Consider the following 22,552-nt stretch of genomic DNA (forward strand, 5'->3'; position numbering starts at 1 on the left):
ATATATATACAAGTTCTTATATACAAACACATGGAGGTGCAGTTTTAATATTTTATAGTTTCAAACCTTATGATTTTTATAAACCTTTTTTTTAAGACAGGACAGAAATCGTGTAAAGTCTTAATCCATTTAGTAATCCCTAATCAGACATCAACATATATGTTCATATATATATAAAACACAGTTACCTTATATATCCAAAACCAACAAACAAAACTATAAATCTTAATTTTATTCCCTTTAGCTGTAATTTCAAGGGAGGAACATCTTGCTACCCATTGAATCCAATATTTATGACCATAGAGGCTTGCAGCTTTCTTATTCAGAGGTTGCTGTTTTCCCTCTAAGAGCTGTCTGCTTGCACAGAAGCCTTCAACATTTTTCAAAACCTGTTGTATCAATTTGAGCAGTAGCATCAGTCTGAAGGTTGGGTACTATAGGGGCTGACATCCCATATATAATCTCAAAGGGAGTTAAATCTAGCTGGTAAGGGGAGTTCCTAACCCTATAAATGGAAAGGAGAGGAACATCACTCAGTCAGCGCCAGTCTATAAGGTCAGTTTACTGAAGGTGTCTTTTTATGTTTTATTTATTTTCTCTATCGCTCCTGAACTTTGGGGCCTATATCTCCAATCTGCAGCAATAAACTTAGCTACACTCTGACTTACCTTTGACACAATTGCTGGTCCAAGCATCCAGAGTTCAGCACTAAAGCCATTAATGTATTTCTGCCTAACTTTCCAATGTAACATGGAGATGGGGACTAAAAATACATGCTAAGAAGAACTGACAAAAAGTGGCCCAGCTCTATTGGTGGCTGATTACCTACAGCTGTACCCACAGTTAAAATGTTAGAGTTTCAGATCATGGATACACTTAACTGTTGCTCATTCCATTGTAGGCAGTTTTACCTGTTACTCACAAAATGTTTCAGGAAATCAAAAAGTCATGAGACCTGAATTTGAGATAGCTCAAACAGACCTCAGATGAGTTTTTTCCCTGGTCTGGGTTTTCCTCACTTTTCCCATTTATTAGACAAATTTTAATTTCTGTTTCTACTTTAAATTTGTCTCAGCAGATTTTCACCTGGTTGAGACTGCAAGCTGAGATCTGAACTTCCTGGAAGCTGACATGATTACTCACTGCCTCCTCGTATGGACCACCTAACCAGACACTTCTGAGGACTGCCCCTTTGCCCCTGCTGCGAACGGTAGTTTCAGAAGACGAGACCACCGGCCCAATATCCCGCCTACAGGCTGAAATGCCAAGTCAAAGGGGGCTCCCTGACATTATCTATTACCTTGGGGATTGCTTTTCCACACACACAATGCTTTCCCGCCACTACCTGTCTCCTCCACTGTTTCCCTGGTTTTGTGCCTTTTGGTAAAGATATTGCCAGGCTCCTCTTGTTATAAACGATGATGAAAATACCCCCATTCTCTTTTACCAATAAAGACTCAGGAGTCAGCTGCTGGGGTGCAAACTTGGTAGCTCTGAGAGACAGAGAAACCACCCAGCTGACCTTCCTTCTATGCACAGGTCTGAATTGAAACAACTCAAAAGTCTCACTAGCACAAAGTCAGTCAAGGAGGAAAACCCCAAAAACCCAAGCCCCCAAAGCCAGGGAACAGAGGACCTGAAGCCTAAGCTAAAGTCAGAGGTTGAGGTAAAGCCCCTTCTTCTCCAAGCTGTCTTTAAAGATCCCCCAGCCACATTGAATCCAATATTTATGACCATAGAGGCTTGCAGCTTTCTTATTGAGAGGTTCCTGTTTCCCCTCTAAGAGCTGTCTGCTTGCATAGAAGCCTTCAACATTTTTGAAAACCTGTTGTATCAATTTGAGCAGTAGCATCAGTCTGAAGGTTGGGTACTATAGGGGCTGACATCCCATATATAATCTCAAAGGGAGTTAAATCTAGCTGGTAAGGGGAATTCCTAACCCTATAAATGGAAAGGAGAGGAACATCACTCAGTCAGCGCCAGTCTATAAGGTCAGTTTACTGAAGGTGTCTTTTAATGTTTTATTTATTTTCTCTATCGCTCCTGAACTTTGGGGCCTATATCTCCAATCTGCAGCAATAAACTTAGCTACACTCTGACTTACCTTCGACACAATTGCTGTTCCAAGTCCCTCCTACACCCTAATCTTGTCAACAGGTGTCTTGTTGACACAATTCACAGTCCCTCCTACACCCTAATCTTGTCAACAGGTGTCTTGCTCTGAAAGTTGACTTAGGGTTAGATCCAGTAGCCAGAGAGCTCTTGAACCTAACTTGATTAGATCGTATCTAATAAAGAGATCTCTTGGATTAAAGGTGTGTGCTAGGGCTAGAGGAGCCACAGCATTATAAGCTGTTTACGAGAACAAAAAGCTTTTGGATTAAAGGTGTGTGTTATGATTCAACCAAACAGTAAAGAGGGTTTTGGAATTCGCAATTTTGGTGTTCAAACTAGACTAAATATTGTACAAGAAACTTAACTGCCCCAATTTCTATGGGTTGGCTACTAGCTTAGAGAGTCTTCTTCTTTATTAATTCATTTTTTTTGTGAAGACAGGCTTTCACTGCGAACCAGATGCCCTGCCTTCTGAGTGCCGGGATTGAAAGCATGGGTGACCACGCCCAGCTGAGAGACCATTGACAATTGCCGAATAATGGACTAAAAGCATTCTGTAGGTCTCAGGTTGTCTTTCAAAGTTCAGAAGAAGGAAAGATGTCTAACAAGTATGTTCAGTTTTAAATTGGCCAGCCATGGCAGCCCATATCTTTAATCCCAGGAGCCAGAACCACGGCAAAGACTGTTGCTTTGAAATACTGAGTTCCAGGATGGCCAGGCCTCTGTCAATAGAGCCTGTCTCAAAAGGGGAATTTGAACTAGTTGAGGTCATTTCTTGTACATACTTGCTTTGATCTATACAATTGGGTCTAACTACACAGCCTTAACACTCAAGAAAGCAGGGCCTTCCTCCTGCCTCAGCCTCCTAAGAGGGGATTAAAGGCTGCTGGCTCACCTCTTCTGATCCGCCCTACACAAACAGGTTGTGATTCAATTACCACGTAGAGCTTTATAAAGGGCCAGTTCTCCACACAATGCTCAGTCTCCAGAATCCCAGGGAAGAGAACACAGCTCTACCTCCTCACTCCACACTCTCAGCCACCAGGACTCACAGAGCCCCAGTTCCAAGACCCTGTGGAGTAGATCAGGCCTCTGGAGAGTAATGCAGGTGACTTGTAGTGGTGTGAGTGAGTGAGTGAGTGTGTGTGTGTGTGTGTTTGGAGGTGGGAGGAGAGGACACCAACTGTCATGATGTGTTGAGGGTGTCTGGTTTGCCTGTTTCAGTTCCTCTCAGAAATGTTATAGCCCAATCTATGGGGTGTCTCTGGCATGTATCTCCTCCCTTCCATGGGAACATGACATCATTTGGTTTCCATTCAGGGAGCCTCATGGAAGGTGTTGTGGACTGTGTTCAGAGCCATGACTCTTGGCAAGACTAGGTTAACTACCGTGATCGTGAACCTGCCTCCAGGATTCATTTCCACAGGGTTCTCCTCCAGTATTCATGGGAGGCCTTCCCTGCTTACACCAAGGTTTCCCCATAGGTGACAGAGAGGAGTCCTTTGTCTTCATGATGCTGGCTCCAGCATCCACTCACAGCTAAGAGACAGAGATTCCTCAAGCAGGAAAAGGGCTTTACTATTCTCTTTATTCACTTTTCAACAGACACAAGAAAACCAAGGTGAATATTTGAGAAACATCACCACGGAATCCCAAGTGGGATGGAGTGAGAAGAATGCAAGACAAAGACCCTCAGGTATTCAGAGGCAACTCTGAGCAAAAACCCAAAATCTTCTACCATGTTTCATTTTTTGAGATATCCTGCCGTAGGCAAGATCCCAAATGTGAACACCTGTACCGTGTGTGCCAGGGACAGACTGGAGGTTGGGGGTCTCTGACTTCTGTTCTTCTTGCATGAGATCCAAAGTCTTAGAGGCTGTGTGTGCCACCAGGGGAGGGAAGTGGGTAGAATTTAGGTAGGGACAGCATCCCCAGGGAGCACTACTCCTGTGTGAGCCCTTTCTGTTCTGTAATACATTTTCTACAACTGAGGACACCTGCAGTTGCAAATGAGTGTCCTCAATGCCATTGAGAGCAGGTTAGAAGATAATCCCGGGCTAGCAAGCAAGTGTTCTGTTGTAAATGGTAATTAATATTTACTATTGGTTTATCTTCTGCCAATGCTGCCGTTGATCCTAAACTGTATAACCAAATCACCACACAGAGACTGGGTTTTTAGTTAACCTAGAACACAGTGCTGGGCAATATTTACTCCCTTCCAAACCTTCAAGCCCTCAGTTTCCTAACATTTAGATTTCCCACATTATACTTGCTTTCTGTAATTTTAGGTTTGGTTCATGCTCCACCTCCTCCAAGATCTCTCCTCCAGCTCTGCTCTCCTTTCTCTCCTCCTCTCTCTCCTCCCACTCCTTTCCCTCCTTCTGTCTCCTCCCCTCTTTTCTGTCCTCTAGCTCCTCCCTGCTCAACATTGTATGTAGTTGCTTTATCTTTGTCTTGTTTACGCAAGAGTTGAGACAGGATGCTTATAATGAGTATCACAATGCAATATCCGGATTGAAACCAGAGAGTTGGAGGTGGGGAAATCAGCGTTTAAATTAAGAAGGGTAAGGCCTATACCTTTTAAAAGAACATTATACCGACAGTGTTCCTAATGTCTTGGTGACTGAATGAGTTGTCTTTGCAATCACAGTGCAGGAAGAATCTCTATGTTAAGGTGTGTAAATGGGTGGCAGCAAAGGCACTCATCGCAGCCCTGTGTTCCTTGCAGGTCCTTCCAGTAGCTCATGGACAGACTATGAGATCAGGATCTTCCTGTTGGAGTGGGAAGGTGTTGAACAGCAAGTTGGCCACCCAGGCAAGAAGGTGCACAAGAAGACCAGGGCTCTGTGCCAGCGCCTCTCTCAGTGGGGCCTGAAGAAGAGCTGGACGAGTTGCTTCTACTTGTTGCTGAGCCTGCAGGATCTGCACAGGATTCTTTGTACTGAGAGACCAAGGGTGCAGCCCCTGTTTTCTCCCTACAGGGAGGCCCTGTACAGAATCCTGGGCCCCCATGTTTAGGAAAGCCCTGTCCAAGGTTAGTCTCTTCTGGGTTCATTCACCTTTCAAGTCCCAGAGAGAGCAGCCTGAGCTGGCCTGTCCTCCATGAGCATAGAGCAGAGTCCACCCTGCAGGGAATCCCCATTCTCACAGGCTTCTCTGGCAGAGAGCAAAAACCAAGGTCTGTCTTGCTCTTGGTGTACTTTCCACTGTCTACCCAAGGGAATAGAAATCGGACTTGTTCTTGCGTAAACAAGACAAAATTGTTTCTGATGTTCAGGGTGGACCCAGACACACAGGACAGACCATTGCATAGCAGGACTCAGGGAGAGTGAGTATGCCTTGCTTAGGAGCTCTGATTCTTCTTCCTTTCAGGTCCTCTTTGTGATGGGTCTGGTGACCCCCAACTCTCCATGTATTGTCATCCTTCCTGGAACCAGCCTTGGGACTAAGGTGTCCCTGTTCCTCGTGCAGAGCTTCAAGGGAACCCAGTGCCTATGATGTCCAAGGAGGATTCCCTGTTTTCCAGATGGAAGCCCTGGATCCCCGACTACCGTCTTTCAGCTCCACACCTGCATCCTGCCTCTGTGCCAGGAGATTCAAGCTTCCAGCAGCCCTGGTCCACTGCAGAATAACAGCACCCAGACACTCAGTGAAGTCTGTGCTGTTTTTTAAATTGTATTTCCTGAAAAAAACCCAGAATCGTGCAACCCTGTGTCTGTGTCCATTTCCCTCTCCTATCTCCTATGAGAAAGAAATGTGAAATTAAATAAATGTCTCTACAGTAACTCAACTGCCTTGTCTTGGTCACTTCCGTGGGGTACGTGAGTAGAGAGGGGCAGTCAATTGTTCTTTGTAGGGGTTCATTCCCAGGAGTCCTGAGACTTGCTCTCTGCAGTCTGTTTCTATCTAACTTTGACCTGGAGATTCCTCTCACAACAGGGCAACATCTGCTCCATACTCAGCTGCTCATGCTGTTTTTATTCTAGTCCTCCTGCCACAGAATGCTTCTTCTTTGTTTCACAGCCTCAAATTTTCCATAAGGTAATGGAAACTGGTGTGAGGTTTCCATTCCACCATAGAAAGTACAAAGGCCATGCTTTATACAGTATGATACAAACAAACAAACAATAAACAAACAAACAAACAGAGGATGAGTCTTAGATCACAAATTGTTTCTGATGGCAGGAAGGAAAGTGAACAGACTGGTGCTTCCAGACTGTGACCCATAGTTTCACATCCTTGACCTTTTAGTCCACAGAAGGTTGCATTCTTTGTTATGGTTTGGGAGCTATGGTCCTGTTGGTGAAGTGTGTCACTAAAGTTAAGTGTTGATGGTCCCAAGCCACCTGTCATGTCCCAGTTCTCTGCTGTTTTCCTCTGGTTCATGGCTTGAGTTCTCCATCTCCCCATTAGCTGCCCTGCCTTGGGTGACATTTGCTTCTAGTTCCCTACTCATTATAAACGGGGACCATGATGCATTAGAGAGAAGCCAGTGGCAACACCTTCATCACACCATCTGTAAGAAGAGCTGAGTGGTCCTGTGGAAGGGGCAAGGGCTCAGGACACAGGCATTCAGGCTGTTAACAATGCTCAGATGAACTTTTTTTTTTTTGCCCTGTTTTTGGAGACAGGTTTCCCTCTGTTTAGCTCTGGCTCTCCTGGGAACTTAGATCTGGAGATGTAATGCCAGGTTCATGGGACCCGCAGAGACCACCGGGAGACGACTGGTTTATAAAAGCAATCAAACTCAGGACTAAAGTCTCACTGACACAGCAGTAGAAAAGTGGGACCCTGAGCTCTGAGTGAGCAGGATTTTTGAAGGGAAGGTCTGTGAGCAGGGGTTTCCATGACAGCAATCAGTGTAATACATGTTTCCACGACAGCAAAGAGTGTGGGGCACATGTCTTGATGGTACAGGATCAAGTAAGAGTTAGAGGGGCGAGGTGACCTTCTCTGAGGCACATAACCACAGTTCCTTAAGGCATAGGACCACAATGGCTAAGGCATATCATCACAATGGCTATTCTTCTAAACTATATCTGAAACGTTGGGGAGAGTTTTCCCACCGGATTCCCAACCGATTCTCATGGCTTATTGCCAGGGAGATTATCTATTTTCTATAAAGCATTAATTCTGTATTACTCCCTGGAGGCTGTTGCTAGGAGAGTTAACCTTCTTTTCTGCCAAGTGTACATTCTTAGATATTTCCTGGTACCTGAATTCAACTCCCAATCAAGAAGGCTCTTTATTTCCAAATGGAGTTATACCCAGGCTAACTTAAACTCTTCATTCCCCCCTTTTCTTGTTATTAAAGAGGCCAATCTTGGGCTCTTACAGTCCATGGTCAGCCTCAAACTGCTGGTACTGGGTTCTGATACTCATCGACTCTATAGTCCCTAGTCTTTGCCTAATATATCCTAACAACTTTTTAAGCATGATCCAATAATGACCAAAAGCAAAAGATCCTGCCTTGGAGCTGTTAGAATTCTGGCTTTGTAATCAAGTACTGTCGTACTAGTTTCTGCTCCAGCTCAGCAGGTCCCCAAGATAATAGCTAATGTCAGGGAGTCCCCTTGGACCTAGGATTTCAGCCTGTTAGGTGGGATTTGGGGCCGAGGATCTCCTTTTCTGAAACTGCTTCAGCGCTGACAATAGAACCATTGGCATCAGGGGCTAGGAAGGCTGAAATGCCAGCCAAAGTTTGGGCAATGGGGCATTCCTCAGAAACTTATGGATAGGTGATCCATCCGAGGAGGCAGTGAGCAATCATGTCAGCGTCCAGCAAGTTCAGATCTCAGCTCCATTCTTTTGAATGAGCCAGACCTTTTCTTGATTTTTAGACCATATAAAATTTTTATCAGAACCCTTTTCATTATTCTATCATTTTGATATAATATATTATAAAAACTTCAATTTTCTTAATTGGCTCAACTAATATGGCTTGGTTTCATTTGGTAAAATTAACAGAATGAATCCCAAAGTCTTTTGTCCATCCCCAAAGAATTGAGAAACTGTTTCAAGTGCCCTGTTAGAATGCCCAAGTTCATTGTCTAAAATGCCTGATAAACCTCAAAATATTTCTTAGCCTTAAACATAATTTTTAAACCTGTTGTTGCAATATCAAAATAAGTTACCCATTTTAGAAATGAAGTCAGAAAATATAAGCAAAATTTTAAAGGTCAAAATCAAATTTTTATCACTGCAAGCATTTCATTCAGTACTTTTAAAATCAATACCACGTGTATTATTTTGATGTTGGCGGCTAGCAAGACATATATATATATATATACAAGTTCTTATATACAAACACATGGAGGTGCAGTTTTAATATTTTATAGTTTCAAACCTTATGATTTTTATAAACCTTTTTTTTAAGACAGGACAGAAATCGTGTAAAGTCTTAATCCATTTAGTAATCCCTAATCAGACATCAATATATATGTTCATATATATATAAAACACAGTTACCTTATATATCCAAAACCAACAAACAAAACTATAAATCTTAATTTTATTCCCTTTAGCTGTAATTTCAAGGGAGGAACATCTTGCTACCCATTGAATCCAATATTTATGACCATAGAGGCTTGCAGCTTTCTTATTCAGAGGTTGCTGTTTTCCCTCTAAGAGCTGTCTGCTTGCACAGAAGCCTTCAACATTTTTCAAAACCTGTTGTATCAATTTGAGCAGTAGCATCAGTCTGAAGGTTGGGTACTATAGGGGCTGACATCCCATATATAATCTCAAAGGGAGTTAAATCTAGCTGGTAAGGGGAATTCATAACCCTATAAATGGAAAGGAGAGGAACATCACTCAGTCAGCGCCAGTCTATAAGGTCAGTTTACTGAAGGTGTCTTTTAATGTTTTATTTATTTTCTCTATCGCTCCTGAACTTTGGGGCCTATATCTCCAATCTGCAGCAATAAACTTAGCTACACTCTGACTTACCTTTGACACAATTGCTGGTCCAAGCATCCAGAGTTCAGCACTAAAGCCATTAATGTATTTCTGCCTAACTTTCCAATGTAACATGGAGATGGGGACTAAAAATACAGGCTAAGAAGAACTGACAAAAAGTGGCCCAGCTCTATTGGTGGCTGATTACCTACAGCTGTACCCACAGTTAAAATGTTAGAGTTTCAGATCATGGATACACTTAACTGTTGCTCATTCCATTGTAGGCAGTTTTACCTGTTACTCACAAAATGTTTCAGGAAATCAAAAAGTCATGAGACCTGAATTTGAGATAGCTCAAACAGACCTCAGATGAGTTTTTTCCCTGGTCTGGGTTTTCCTCACTTTTCCCATTTATTAGACAAATTTTAATTTCTGTTTCTACTTTAAATTTGTCTCAGCAGATTTTCACCTGGTTGAGACTGCAAGCTGAGATCTGAACTTCCTGGAAGCTGACATGATTACTCACTGCCTCCTCGTATGGACCACCTAACCAGACACTTCTGAGGACTGCCCCTTTGCCCCTGCTGCGAACGGTAGTTTCAGAAGACGAGACCACCGGCCCAATATCCCGCCTACAGGCTGAAATGCCAAGTCAAAGGGGGCTCCCTGACATTATCTATTACCTTGGGGATTGCTTTTCCACACACACAATGCTTTCCCGCTACTACCTGTCTCCTCCACTGTTTCCCTGGTTTTGTGCCTTTTGGTAAAGATATTGCCAGGCTCCTCTTGTTATAAACGATGATGAAAATACCCCCATTCTCTTTTACCAATAAAGACTCAGGAGTCAGCTGCTGGGGTGCAAACTTGGTAGCTCTGAGAGACAGAGAAACCACCCAGCTGACCTTCCTTCTATGCACAGGTCTGAATTGAAACAACTCAAAAGTCTCACTAGCACAAAGTCAGTCAAGGAGGAAAACCCCAAAAACCCAAGCCCCCAAAGCCAGGGAACAGAGGACCTGAAGCCTAAGCTAAAGTCAGAGGTTGAGGTAAAGCCCCTTCTTCTCCAAGCTGTCTTTAAAGATCCCCCAGCCATACACACACACAATTCACAGACCCTCCTACACCCTAATCTTGGCAATAGGTGTCTTGCTCTGAAAGTTGACTTAGGGTTAGATCCAGTAGCCAGAGAGCTCTTGAACCTAACTTGATTAGATCGTATCTAATAAAGAGATCTCTTGGATTAAAGGTGTGTGCTAGGGCTAGAAGAGCCACACCATTATAAGCTGTTTACGAGAACAAAAAGCTTTTGGATTAAAGGTGTGTGTTATGATTCAACCAAACAGTAAAGAGGGTTTTGGAATTCACAATTTTGGTGTTCAAACTAGACTAAATATTGTACAAGAAACTTAACTGCCCCAATTTCTATGGGTTGGCTACTAGCTTAGAGAGTCTTCTTCTTTATTAATTCATTTTTTTTTTTGTGAAAACAGGCTTTCACTGCGAACCAGATGCCTTGCATTCTGAGTGCCAGGATTAAAAGCCTGGGTGACCACGCCCAGCTGAGAGACCATTGACAATTGCCGAATAATGGACTAAAAGCATTCTGTAGGTCTCAGGTTGTCTTTCAAAGTTCAGAAGAAGGAAAGATGTCTACCAAGTATGTTCAGTTTTAAATTGGCCAGCCATGGCAGCCCATATCTTTAATCCCAGGAGCCAGAACCACGGCAAAGACTGTTGCTTTGAAATACTGAGTTCCAGGATGGCCAGGCCTCTGTCAATAGAGCCTGTCTCAAAAGGGGAATTTGAACTAGTTGAGGTCATTTCTTGTACATACTTGCTTTGTTCTATACAATTGGGTCTAACTACACAGCCTTAACACTCAAGAAAGCAGGGCCTTCCTCCTGCCTCAGCCTCCTAAGAGGGGATTAAAGGCTGCTGGCTCACCTCTTCTGATCTGCCCTACACAAACAGGTTGTGATTCAATTACCACGTAGAGCTTTATAAAGGGCCAGTTCTCCACACAATGCTCAGTCTCCAGAATCCCAGGGAAGAGAACACAGCTCTACCTCCTCACTCCACACTCTCAGCCACCAGGACTCACAGAGTCCCAGTTCCAAGACCCTGTGGAGTAGATCAGGCCTCTGGAGAGTAATGCAGGTGACTTGTAGTGGTGTGAGTGAGTGAGTGAGTGAGTGTGTGTGTGTGTGTGTGTTTGGAGGTGGGAGGAGAGGACACCAATTGTCATGATGTGTTGAGGGTGTCTGGTTTGCCTGTTTCAGTTCCTCTCAGAAATATTATAGCCCAATCTATGGGGTGTCTCTGGCATGTATCTCCTCCCTTCCATGGGAACATGACATCATTTGGTTTCCATTCAGGGAGCCTCATGGAAGGTATTGTGGACTGTGTTCAGAGCCATGACTCTTGGCAAGACTAGGTTAACTACCGTGATCATGAACCTGCCTCCAGGATTCATTTCCACAGGGTTCTCCTCCAGTATTCATGGGAGGCCTTCCCTGCTTACACCAAGGTTTCCCCATAGGTGACAGAGAGGAGTCCTTTGTCTTCATGATGCTGGCTCCAGCATCCACTCACAGCTAAGAGACAGAGATTCCTCAAGCAGGAAAAGGGCTTTACTATTCTCTTTATTCACTTTTCAACAGACACAAGAAAACCAAGGTGAATATTTGAGAAACATCACCACGGAATCCCAAGTGGGATGGAGTGAGAAGAATGCAAGACAAAGACCCTCAGGTATTCAGAGGCAACTCTGAGCAAAAACCCAAAATCTTCTACCATGTTTCATTTTTTGAGATATCCTGCCGTGGGCAAGATCCCAAATGTGAACACCTGTACCGTGTGTGCCAGGGACAGACTGGAGGTTGGGGGTCTCTGACTTCTGTTCTTCTTGCATGAGATCAAAAGTCTTAGAGGCTGTGTGTGCCACCAGGGGAGGGAAGTGGGTAGAATTTAGGTAGGGACAGCATCCTCAGGGAGCACTACTCCTGTGTGAGCCCTTTCTGTTCTTCAATACCTTTTCTACAACTGAGGACACCTGAAGTTGCAAATGAGTGTCCTCAATGCTGTTGAGAGCAGGGTAGAAGGCAGTCCTGCGCTAGCAAGCAAGTGTTCCTAATGTCTTGGTGACTGAATGAGATCGCTTGGCCTTCATAGTGCAGGATGCGTCCCTAAGTTAAGGTATGTAAATGGGTGGCAGCAAAGGCACTCATAGCAGCCCTGTGTTCCTTGCAGGTCCTTCCAGTAGCACATGGACAGACTCTGAAATCAGGGTCTTCCTGATGGAGTGGGAAGGTGTTGAACAGCAAGTTGGCCACCCAGGCAAGATGGTGCACAAGAAGACCAGTGCTCTGTGCCAGCGCCTTTCTCAGTGGGGCCTGAAGAAGAGCTGGACAAGTTGCTTCTACTTGCTGCTGAGCCTGCAGGATCTGCACAGGATTCTTTGTACTGAGAGGCCAAGGGTGGAGCCCCTGTTTTCTCCTTATAAGGAGGCCCTGTACAGAATCCTGGGCCTCCGTGTCCAGGAAAGCCCTGTCCCAGGTTAGTCTCTTCTGTGTTCATTCCCCTTTCAAGTCCCAGAGAGAGCAGCCTGAGCTGGCCTGTCCTCCATGAGCATAGAGCAGAGTCCACCCTGCAGGGAATCCCCATTCCCACAGGCTTCCTTGGCAGAGAACAGAAACCAAGGTCTGTCTTGTCTGTTGGTGTACTTTCTACTGTCAGCCCAAGAAAATGGAAATCGGACATGTTCAGGGTGGACCCAGACACACAGGACAGACCATTGCTTAGCAGGACTCAGGGAGATTGAGGATGCCATGCTTAGGAGCTGTTTCTTCTTCCCTTCAGGTCCTCTTTGTGATGGGTCTGGTGACCCCCGTCACTCCACGTACTGTCAAACGCCATGGAACCAGCCTTGGGACTATGGTGTCACTGTTCCTAGTGCAGAGCTTCAAGGGAACCCAGTGCCTATGATGTCCGAGGAGGATTCCCTGTTTTCCAGATGGGATCCCTGGAACCCTGACTCCCCGGATCAATTCCACAAGTATATCCTGTCTCTGTGCCGGAAGACCTAAGCTTCCAGCAGCCCTGGACCACTGTAGAATAACAGCACCCAGGCACTCAGTGAAGTCTGTGATGTTTTTTAAATTATATTTTCTGAAAAACAACCCAGAATCGTGCAACCCAGTGTCCGTGTCCATTTCCCTCTTCTCTCTCATATGAGAAACAAATGTGAAATTAAATAAATGTCTCTGCCGTAACTCAACTGCCTTGTCTTGGTCACTTCCGTGGGGTACATGAGTAGAGAGGGGCAGCCAATTGTTCTTTGTAGGGGTTCATTCCCTGGAGTCCTGAGACTTTCTCTCTGAAGTCTGTGTCTATCTACCTTTGACCTGGAGATTCCTCTCACAACAGGGCAACATCTGCTCCATACTCAGCTGCTCATGCTCTTTTCGGTCTATTCCTCCTGCCACAGAATGCTGCTTCTTTGTTTCACAGCCTCAAATTTTCCATAAGGCAATGGAAACTGGTGTGAGGTTTCCATTCCACCATAGAAAGTACAAAGGCCATGCTTTATACAATATGATACAAACAAACAAACAAACAAACAAACAAACAAACTAACTAACTAACAGAGGATGAGTCTTAGATCACAAATTGTTTCTGAGGGCAGGAAGGAAAGTGAACAGACTGGTGCTTCCAGACTGTGCCCCATAGTCTCACATCCTTGACCATTTTGTCCACAGAAGGTTGCACTCTTTGTTATGGTTTGGGAGCTATGGTCCTGTTGGAGGAAGTGTGTCACTAAAGTTTAGTGTTGATGGTCCCAAGCCACTGTCATGTCCCAGTTCTCTGCTGTTTTTCTCTGGTTCATGGCTTGAGTTCTCTGCCCTTTAGCTGCCCTGCCTTGGGTGACATTTGCTTCTAGTTCCCTACTCATTATAAACGGGGACCATGATGCATTAGAGAGAAGCCAGTGGCAACACCTTCATCACACCATCTGCAAGAAGAGCTCAGTACTCCTTTGGAAGGGGCAAGGGCTCAGGACACAGGCATTCAGGCTGTTAACAGTGCTCAGATGAACTTTTTTTTTTTTTTGCCCTGTTTTTGGAGACAGGTTTCCCTCTGTTTAGCTCTGGCTCTCCTGGGAACTTAGATCTGGAGATGTAATGCCAGGTTCATGGGACTCTCAGAGACCACTAGGAGATGACTGGTTTATAAAAGCAATCAAACTCAGGACTAAAGTCTCACTGACACAGCAGTAGAAAATTGGGACCCTCAGCTCTGAGTGAGCAGGATTTTTGAAGGGAAAGTCTGTGAGCAGGGGTTTCCATGACAGCAATCAGTGTAATACATGTTTCCATGACAGCCCAGAGTGTGGGGCACATGTCTTGATGGTACAGGATCAAGTAACAGTCAGAGGGGTGCTTTGACCTTCTCTGAGGCACATAACCACAGTTCCTTAAGGCATAGGACCACAATGGCTAAGGCATATCATCACAATGGCTATTCTTCTAAACTATATCTGAAACGTTGGGGAGAATTTTCCCACCGGATTCCCAGCCGATTCTCATGGATTATTGCCAGGGAGATTATCTATTTTCTATAAAGCATTAATTCTGTATTACTCCCTGGAGGCTGTTGCTAGGAGAGTTAAACTTCTTTTCGGCCAAGTGTACATTCTTTGATATTTCCTGGTACCTGAATTCAACTCCCAATCAAGAAGACTCTTTATTTCCAAATGGAGTTATACCCAGGCTAACTTAAACTCTTCATTCCCCCTTTTTCTTGTTATTAAAGAGGCTAATCTTGGGCTCTTACAGTCCATGGTCAGCCTCAAACTGCTGGTACTGGGTTCTTATACTCATCGACTGTATAGTCCCTAGTCTTTGCCTAATATATCCTAACAACTTTTTAAGCATGATCCAATAATGACCAAAAGCAAAAGATCCTGCCTTGGAGCTGTTAGAATTCTGGCTTTGTAATCAAGTATTGTCGTACTAGTTTCTGCTCCAGCTCAGCAGGTCCCCAGGATAATAGCTAATGTCAGGGAGTCCCCTTGGACCTAGGATTTCAGCCTGTTAGGTGGGATTTGGGGCCGAGGATCTCCTTTTCTGAAACTGCTTCAGCGCTGACAATAGAACCATTGGCATCAGGGGCTAGGAAGGCTGAAATGCCAGCCAAAGTTTGGGCAATGGGGCATTCCTCAGAAACTTATGGATAGGTGATCCATCCGAGGAGGCAGTGAGCAATCATGTCAGCGTCCAGCAAGTTCAGATCTCAGCTCCATTCTTTTGAATGACCCAGTCCTTTTCTTGATTTTTAGTCCATATAAAATTTTTATCAGAACCCTTTTCATTATTCTATCATTTTGACATAATATATAATAAAAACTTCAATTTTCTTAATTGGCTCAACTAATATGGCTTGGTTTCATTTGGTAAAATTTACAGAATGAATCCCAAAGTCTTTTGTCCATCCCCAAAGAATTGAGAAACTGTTTCAAGTGCCCTGTTAGAATGCCCAAGTTCATTGTCTAAAATGCCTGATAAACCTCAAAATATTTCTTAGCCTTAAACATAATTTTTAAACCTGTTGTTGCAATATCAAAATAAGTTACCCATTTTAGAAATGAAGTCAGAAAATATAAGCAAAATTTTAAAGGTCAAAATCAAATTTTTATCACTGCAAACATTTCATTCAGTACTTTTAAAATCAATACCACGTGTATTATTTTGATGTTGGCGGCTAGCAAGACATATATATATATATACAAGTTCTTATATGCAAACACATGGAGGTGCAGTTTTAATATTTTATAGTTTCAAACCTTTTGATTTTTATAAAACTTTTTTTAAGACAGGACAGAAATCGTGTAAAGTCTTAATCCATTTACTAATCCATAATCAGACATCAACATATATGTTCATATATATATAAAACATAGTTACCTTATATATACAAAACCAACAAACAAAACTATAAATCTTAATTTTATTCCCTTTAGCTGTAATTTCAAGGGAGGAACATCTTGTTACCTATTGAATCCAATATTTATGACCATAGAGGCTTACAGCTTTCTTATTGAGAGGTTCCTGTTTCCCCTCTAAGAGCTGTCTGCTTGCACAGAAGCCTTCAACATTTTTCAAAACCTGTTGTATCAATTTGAGCAGTAGCATCAGTCTGAAGGTTGGGTACTATAGGGGCTGACATCCCATATATAATCTCAAAGGGAGTTAAATCTAGCTGGTAAGGGGAATTCCTAACCCTATAAATGGAAAGGAGAGGAACATCACTCAGTCAGCGCCAGTCTATAACGTCAGTTTACTGAAGGTGTCTTTTAATGTTTTATTTATTTTCTCTATCACTCCTGAACTTTGGGGCCTATATCTCCAATCTGCAGCAATAAACTTAGCTACACTCTGACTTACCTTTGACACAATTGCTGGTCCAAGCATCCAGAGTTCAGCACTAAAGCCATTAATGTATTTCTGCCTAACTTTCCAATGTAACATGGAGATGGGGACTAAAAGTACATGCTAAGAAGAACTGACAAAAAGTGGCCCAGCTCTATTGGTGGCTGATTACCTACAGCTGTACCCACAGTTAAAATGTTAGAGTTTCAGATCATGGATACACTTAATTGTTGCTCATTCCATTGTAGGCAGTTTTACCTGTTACTCACAAAATGTTTCAGGAAATCAAAAAGTCATGAGACCTGAATTTGAGATAGCTCAAACAGACCTCAGATGAGTTTTTTCCCTGGTCTGGGGATTCCTCACTTTTCCCATTTATTAGACAAATTTTAATTTCTGTTTCTACTTTAAATTTGTCTCAGCAGATTTTCACCTGGTTGAGACTGCAAGCTGCGATCTGAACTTCCTGGAAGCTGACATGATTACTCACTGCCTCCTCGTATGGACCACCTAACCAGACACTTCTGAGGACTGCCCCTTTGCCCCTGATGTGAACGGTCCTATTGTCAGAGCTGAAGTAGTTTCAGAAGACGAGACCACCGGCCCAATATCCCGCCTACAGGCTGAAATGCCAAGTCAAAGGGGGCTCCCTGACATTATCTATTACCTTGGGGATTGCTTTTCCACACACACAATGCTTTCCCGCCACTACCTGTCTCCTCCACTGTTTCCCTGGTTTTGTGCCTTTTGGTAAAGATATTGCCAGGCTCCTCTTGTTATAAACGATGATGAAAATACCCCCATTCTCTTTTACCAATAAAGACTCAGGAGTCAGCTGCTGGGGTGCAAACTTGGTAGCTCTGAGAGACAGAGAAACCACCCAGCTGACCTTCCTTCTATGCACAGGTCTGAATTGAAACAACTCAAAAGTCTCACTAGCACAAAGTCAGTCAAGGAGGAAAACCCCAAAAACCCAAGCCCCCAAAGCCAGGGAACAGAGGACCTGAAGCCTAAGCTAAAGTCAGAGGTTGAGGTAAAGCCCCTTCTTCTCCAAGCTGTCTTTAAAGATCCCCCAGCCATACACACACACAATTCACAGTCCCTCCTACACCCTAATCTTGGCAACAGGTGTCTTGCTCTGAAAGTTGATTTAGGGTTAGATCCAGTAGCCAGAGAGCTCTTGAACCTAACTTGATTAGATCGTATCTAATAAAGAGATCTCTTGGATTAACGGTGTGTGCTAGGGCTAGAGGAGCCACACCATTATAAGCTGTTTATGAGAACAAAAATCTTTTGGATTAAAGGTGTGTGTTATGATTCAACCAAACAGTAAAGAGGGTTTTGGAATTCGCAATTTTGGTGTTCAAACTAGACTAAATATTGTACAAGAAACTTAACTGCCCCAATTTCTATGGGTTGGCTACTAGCTCAGAGAGTCTTCTTCTTTATTAATTTATTTTTTTTGTGAAGACATGCTTTCACTTCATACCAGATGCCCTGCTGTCCTGGACTCCATGTGTAGACCAGGCTGGACTCAAACTCACAGAGGTTCAGCTGACTCAGCCTTCTGAGTGCTGAGATTAAAAGCATGGGTGACCATGCCCAGCTGAGAGACCATCGATAATTACCGAATAATGGACTAAAAGCATTCTTTAGATCTCAGGTTGTCTTTCAAAGTTCAGAAGAAGGAAAGATGTCTAACAAGTATGTTCAGTTTTGAATTGGCCAGCCATGGCAGCCCATATCTTTAATCCCAGGAGCCAGAACCACAGTAAAGCCTGTCGCTTTGAAATTCTGAGTTCCAGGATGGCCAGGCCTCTGTCAATAGACTCTGTCTCAAAAGGGGAATTTGAACTAGTTGAGGTCATTTCTTGTACATACTTGCTTTGATCTATACAATTGGGTCTAACTACACAGGCTTAACACTCAAGAAAGCAGGGCCTACCTCCTGCCTCAGCCTCCTAAGAGCAGATTAAAGGCTGGTGGCTCACCTCTTCTGATCCACCCTACACAACCAGGTTGTGATTTAATTACCACGTAGAGCTTTATAAAGGGCCAGTTCTCCACACAATGTTTAGTCTCCAGAATCCCAGGGAAGAGAACACAGTTCTACCTCCTCACTCGACACTCTCAGCCACCAGGACTCAGTGAGCCCCAGTTCCAAGACCCTGTGGAGCAGATCAGGCCTCTGGAGAGTAATGCAGGTGACTTGTAGTGGTGTGAGTGAGTGTGTGTGTGTGTGTGTGTGTGTGTGTGTGTGTGTGTGTGTTTGGAGGTGGGAGGAGAGGACACCAACTGTCATGATGTGTTGAGGGTGTCTGGTTTGCCTGTTTCAGTTCCTCTCAGAAATGTTATAGCCCAATCTATGGGGTGTCTCTGGCATGTATCTCCTCCCTTCCATGGGAACATGACATCATTTGGTTTCCATTCAGGAAGCCTCATGGAAGGTGTTGTGGACTGTGTTCAGAGCCAGTACAACTTGGCAAGACTTGGTTAGTTACCGTGATCATGAACCTGACTCCAGGATTCATTTCCACAAGGTTCTCCTCCACTATTCATGGGAGGCCTTCCCTGCTTACACCAAGGTTTCCCCATAGGTGACAGAGAGGAGTCCTTTGTATTCATGATGCTGGCTCCAGCATCCAGTCACAGCTAAGAGATAGAGATTCCTCAAGCAGGTAAAGGGCTTTACTATTCTCTTTATTCACTTTTCAACAGACACAAGAAAACCAAGGTGAATATTTGAGAAACATCACCACGGAATCCCAAGTGGGATGGAGTGAGAAGAATGCAAGACAACGACCCTCAGGTATTCAGAGGCAACTCTGAGCAAAAACCCAAAATCTTCTACCATGTTTCATTTTTTGAGATATCCTGCCATAGGCACGGTCCCAAATGTGAACACCTGTACCGTGTGTGACAGGGACAGAGTTGAGGTCGGGGTCTCTGACTTCTGTTCTTCTTGCATGAGATCCAAAGTCTTAGATGCTGTGTGTGCCACCAGGGGAGGGAAATTGGTAGAATTTAGGTAGGGACAGCATTCCCAGGGAGCACTACTCCTGTGTGAGCCCTTTCTGTTCTGCAATACATTTTCTACAACTGAGGACACCTGCAGTTCCAAATGAGTGTCCTCAATGCTGTTGAGAGCAGGTTAGAGGGTAATCCTGGGCTAGCAAGCAAGTGTTTTGTTGTAAATGGTAATTAATATTTACTATTGGTTTATCTTCTGCCAATGCTGCCTTTGATCCTAAATTGTATAACCAAATCACCACACAGAGTCTGGGTGTTTAGTTAACCTAGAACACAGTGCTGGGCAATATTTACTCCCTCCCAAACCTTCAAGCCCTCAGTTTCCTAACATTTAGATTTCCCACATTATACTTGCTTTCTGTAATTTTAGGTTTGGTTCATGCTCCACCTCCTCCAAGATCTCTCCTCCAGCTCTGCTCTCCTTTCTCTCCTCCTCTCTCTCCTCCCACTCCTTTCCCTCCTTCTGTCTCCTCCCCTCTTTTCTGTCCTCTGGCTCCTCCCTGCTCAACATTGTATGTAGTTGCTTTATCTTTGTCATGTTTACGCAAGAGTTGAGACAGGATGCTTATAATGAGTATCACAATGCAATATCCGGATTGAAACCAGAGAGTTGGGGGTGGGGAAATCAGCGTTTGAATTAACAAGGGTAAGGCCTATACATTTTAAAAGAACATTATACCGACAGTGTTCCTAATGTCTTGGTGACTGAATGAGTTGCCTTTGCAATCAGAGTGCAGGAAGAATCCCTATGTTAAGGTGTGTAAATGGGTGGCATCAAAGGCACTCATCGCAGCCCTGTGTTCCTTGCAGGTCCTTCCAGTCGCTCATGGACAGACTCTGAGATCAGGATCTTCCTGATGGAGTGGGAAGGTGTTGAACAGCAAGTTGGCCACCCAGGCAGGAAGGTGCACAAGAAGTCCAGGGCTCTGTGCCAGCGCCTCTCTCGGTGGGGCCTGAAGAAGAGCTGGATGAGTTGCTTCTACTTGTTGCTGAGCCTGCAGGATCTGCACAGGATTCTTTGTACTGAGAGACCAAGGGTGGAGCCCCTGTTTTCTCCCTATAGGGAGGCCCTGTACAGAATCCTGGGCCCCCATGTTCAGGAAAGCCCTGTCCCAGGTTAGTCTCTTCTGTGTTCATTCCCCTTTCAAGTCCCAGAGAGAGCAGCCTGAGCTGGCCTGTCCTCCATGAGCATAGAGCAGAGTCCACCCTGCAGAGAATCCCCATTCTCACAGGCTTCCTTGGCAGAGAGCAAAAACCAAGGTCTGTCTTGCTCTTGGTGTACTTTCCACTGTCTACCCAAGGGAATAGAAATCGGACATGTTCAGGGTGGACCCAGACACACAGGACAGACCATTGCATAGCAGGACTCAGGGAGAGTGAGTATGCCTTGCTTAGGAGCTCTGATTCGTCTTCCTTTCAGGTCCTCTTTGTGATGGGTCTGGTGACCCCCAACTCTCCATGTATTGTCATCCTTCCTGGAACCAGCCTTGGGACTATGGTGTCCCTGTTCCTCGTGCAGAGCTTCAAGGGAACCCAGTGCCTATGATGTCCAAGGAGGATTCCTTGTTTTCCAGATGGAAGCCCTGGAACCCCGACTACCGTCTTTCAGCTCCACACCTGCATCCTGCCTCTGTGCCAGGAGATTCAAGCTTCCAGCAGCCCTGGTCCACTGCAGAATAACAGCACCCAGACACTCACTGAAGTCTGTGCTGTTTTTTAAATTATATTTCCTGAAAAAAACCCAGAATCGTTCAACCCTGTGTCTGTGTCCATTTCCCTCTTCTATCTCATATGAGAAACAAATGTGAAATTAAATAAATGTCTCTACAGTAACTCAACTGCCTTGTCTTGGTCACTTCCGTGGGGTACATGAGTGAAGAGGGGCAGCCAATAGCACTTTGTAGAGGTTTATTTCCTGCTGTCCTGGGACTGGCCCTGTCTAGTCTGGCTCTGTCTAACTTTGGCCTGGAGCTTTCTCTCCCACCAGGGCAACCTCTGCCTAAATAATCAGGCCATGTTTTATTGAGTATGATACAAACAAAAACAAACAAACAAACAAACATAGGATGAGTCTTATGATCACAAATTATTTTAGTGCCTTTTATTAAAGATATTGCCAGGCTCCCTTTGTTATAAATAATTATGAAAATACCTCCATTCTCTTTTACCAATAAAGACTCAGGAGTCAGCTGCTGGTGTGCAAACTTGGTAGCTCAGAGAGACAGAGAAACCACCCAGCTGACCTTCCTTCTCTGCTCAGGTCTGAATGGAAAAAACTCAAAAGGCTCACTAGTACAAATATAGTCAAGGAAGAAAACCACAAAAATCCAAGCCCAAAAACCCAAAGCCAGGGAGTTGAGGACCTGAAGCCTAATCCAACCCCCAAATCCAGAGAACTGAGTTGCTGAAGCCTAAGCTAAAGTCAGAGGTTGATCTAAAGCCCCTTCTTCTCCAAGCTGTCTTAATATCTCCCTCCCCGACTCAAAGTCCCTGCTACACCCTAATCCTGTCAACAGGTGTCTTGCTCTGAACGTTGACTTAGGGTTAGATCCAGTAGCCAGAGAGCTCTTGAACCTAACTTGATTAGATTATATATACAGAGATCTCTTGGACGAAAGGTGTGTGCTAGGGCTAGATGAGCCACACCATTATCAGTTGTTTACGAGTACAAAAAGCTTTTGGAATAAAGGTTTGTGTTATGATTCAACCAAACAGTAAACAGGGTTTTGGAATTCACAATTTTGGGGTTCAAACTGGACTAAATATTGTACAAGGAACTTGACTTCTTTAATTACTATGGGTTGGCACCAGCTTAGAGATTCTCCTTCTTCTTTATTAATTTATTTATTATTTATTATTATTATTTTTTGTGTGTGTGTGTGAAGACAGGCTTTCACTGTGTACCAGATGCCCTGCTGTCCTGGACTCCATGTGTAGACCAGGCTGGACTCAAACTCACAGAGGTTCAGCTGACTCAGCCTTCTGAGTGCTGGGATTAAAAGTATGGGTGACCACGCCCAGCTGAGAGACCATTGACAATTGCTGAATGTTGGACTAAAAGCATTCTGTAAGTCTCAGGT

General features: G+C 44.1%; 2 protein-coding genes and 1 pseudogene across 2 annotated transcripts; all 3 read left to right on the forward strand.

Moving 5' to 3' along the window:
- The first annotated feature begins 4,797 nt into the window (after positions 1–4,797).
- Positions 4,798–5,747, forward strand: LOC132646535 (putative uncharacterized protein MSANTD5; annotated as a pseudogene).
- Positions 5,748–12,218: 6,471 nt separating this feature from the next.
- LOC132646536 (putative uncharacterized protein MSANTD5) lies at positions 12,219–13,100 on the forward strand. Its single transcript, XM_060365070.1, has 2 exons — positions 12,219–12,570; positions 12,874–13,100. The coding sequence occupies exons 1-2, from the start codon at positions 12,219–12,221 to the stop codon at positions 13,098–13,100; spliced, it is 579 nt and encodes a 192-aa protein (XP_060221053.1).
- Positions 13,101–20,236: 7,136 nt separating this feature from the next.
- LOC132646537 (putative uncharacterized protein MSANTD5) lies at positions 20,237–21,152 on the forward strand. Its single transcript, XM_060365071.1, has 2 exons — positions 20,237–20,588; positions 20,893–21,152. The coding sequence occupies exons 1-2, from the start codon at positions 20,237–20,239 to the stop codon at positions 21,150–21,152; spliced, it is 612 nt and encodes a 203-aa protein (XP_060221054.1).
- Positions 21,153–22,552: the final 1,400 nt, after the last annotated feature.

This window comes from Meriones unguiculatus, chromosome 11, assembly GCF_030254825.1.
Source record: "Meriones unguiculatus strain TT.TT164.6M chromosome 11, Bangor_MerUng_6.1, whole genome shotgun sequence".
NCBI classification, from domain to species: Eukaryota; Metazoa; Chordata; class Mammalia; order Rodentia; family Muridae; genus Meriones; species Meriones unguiculatus.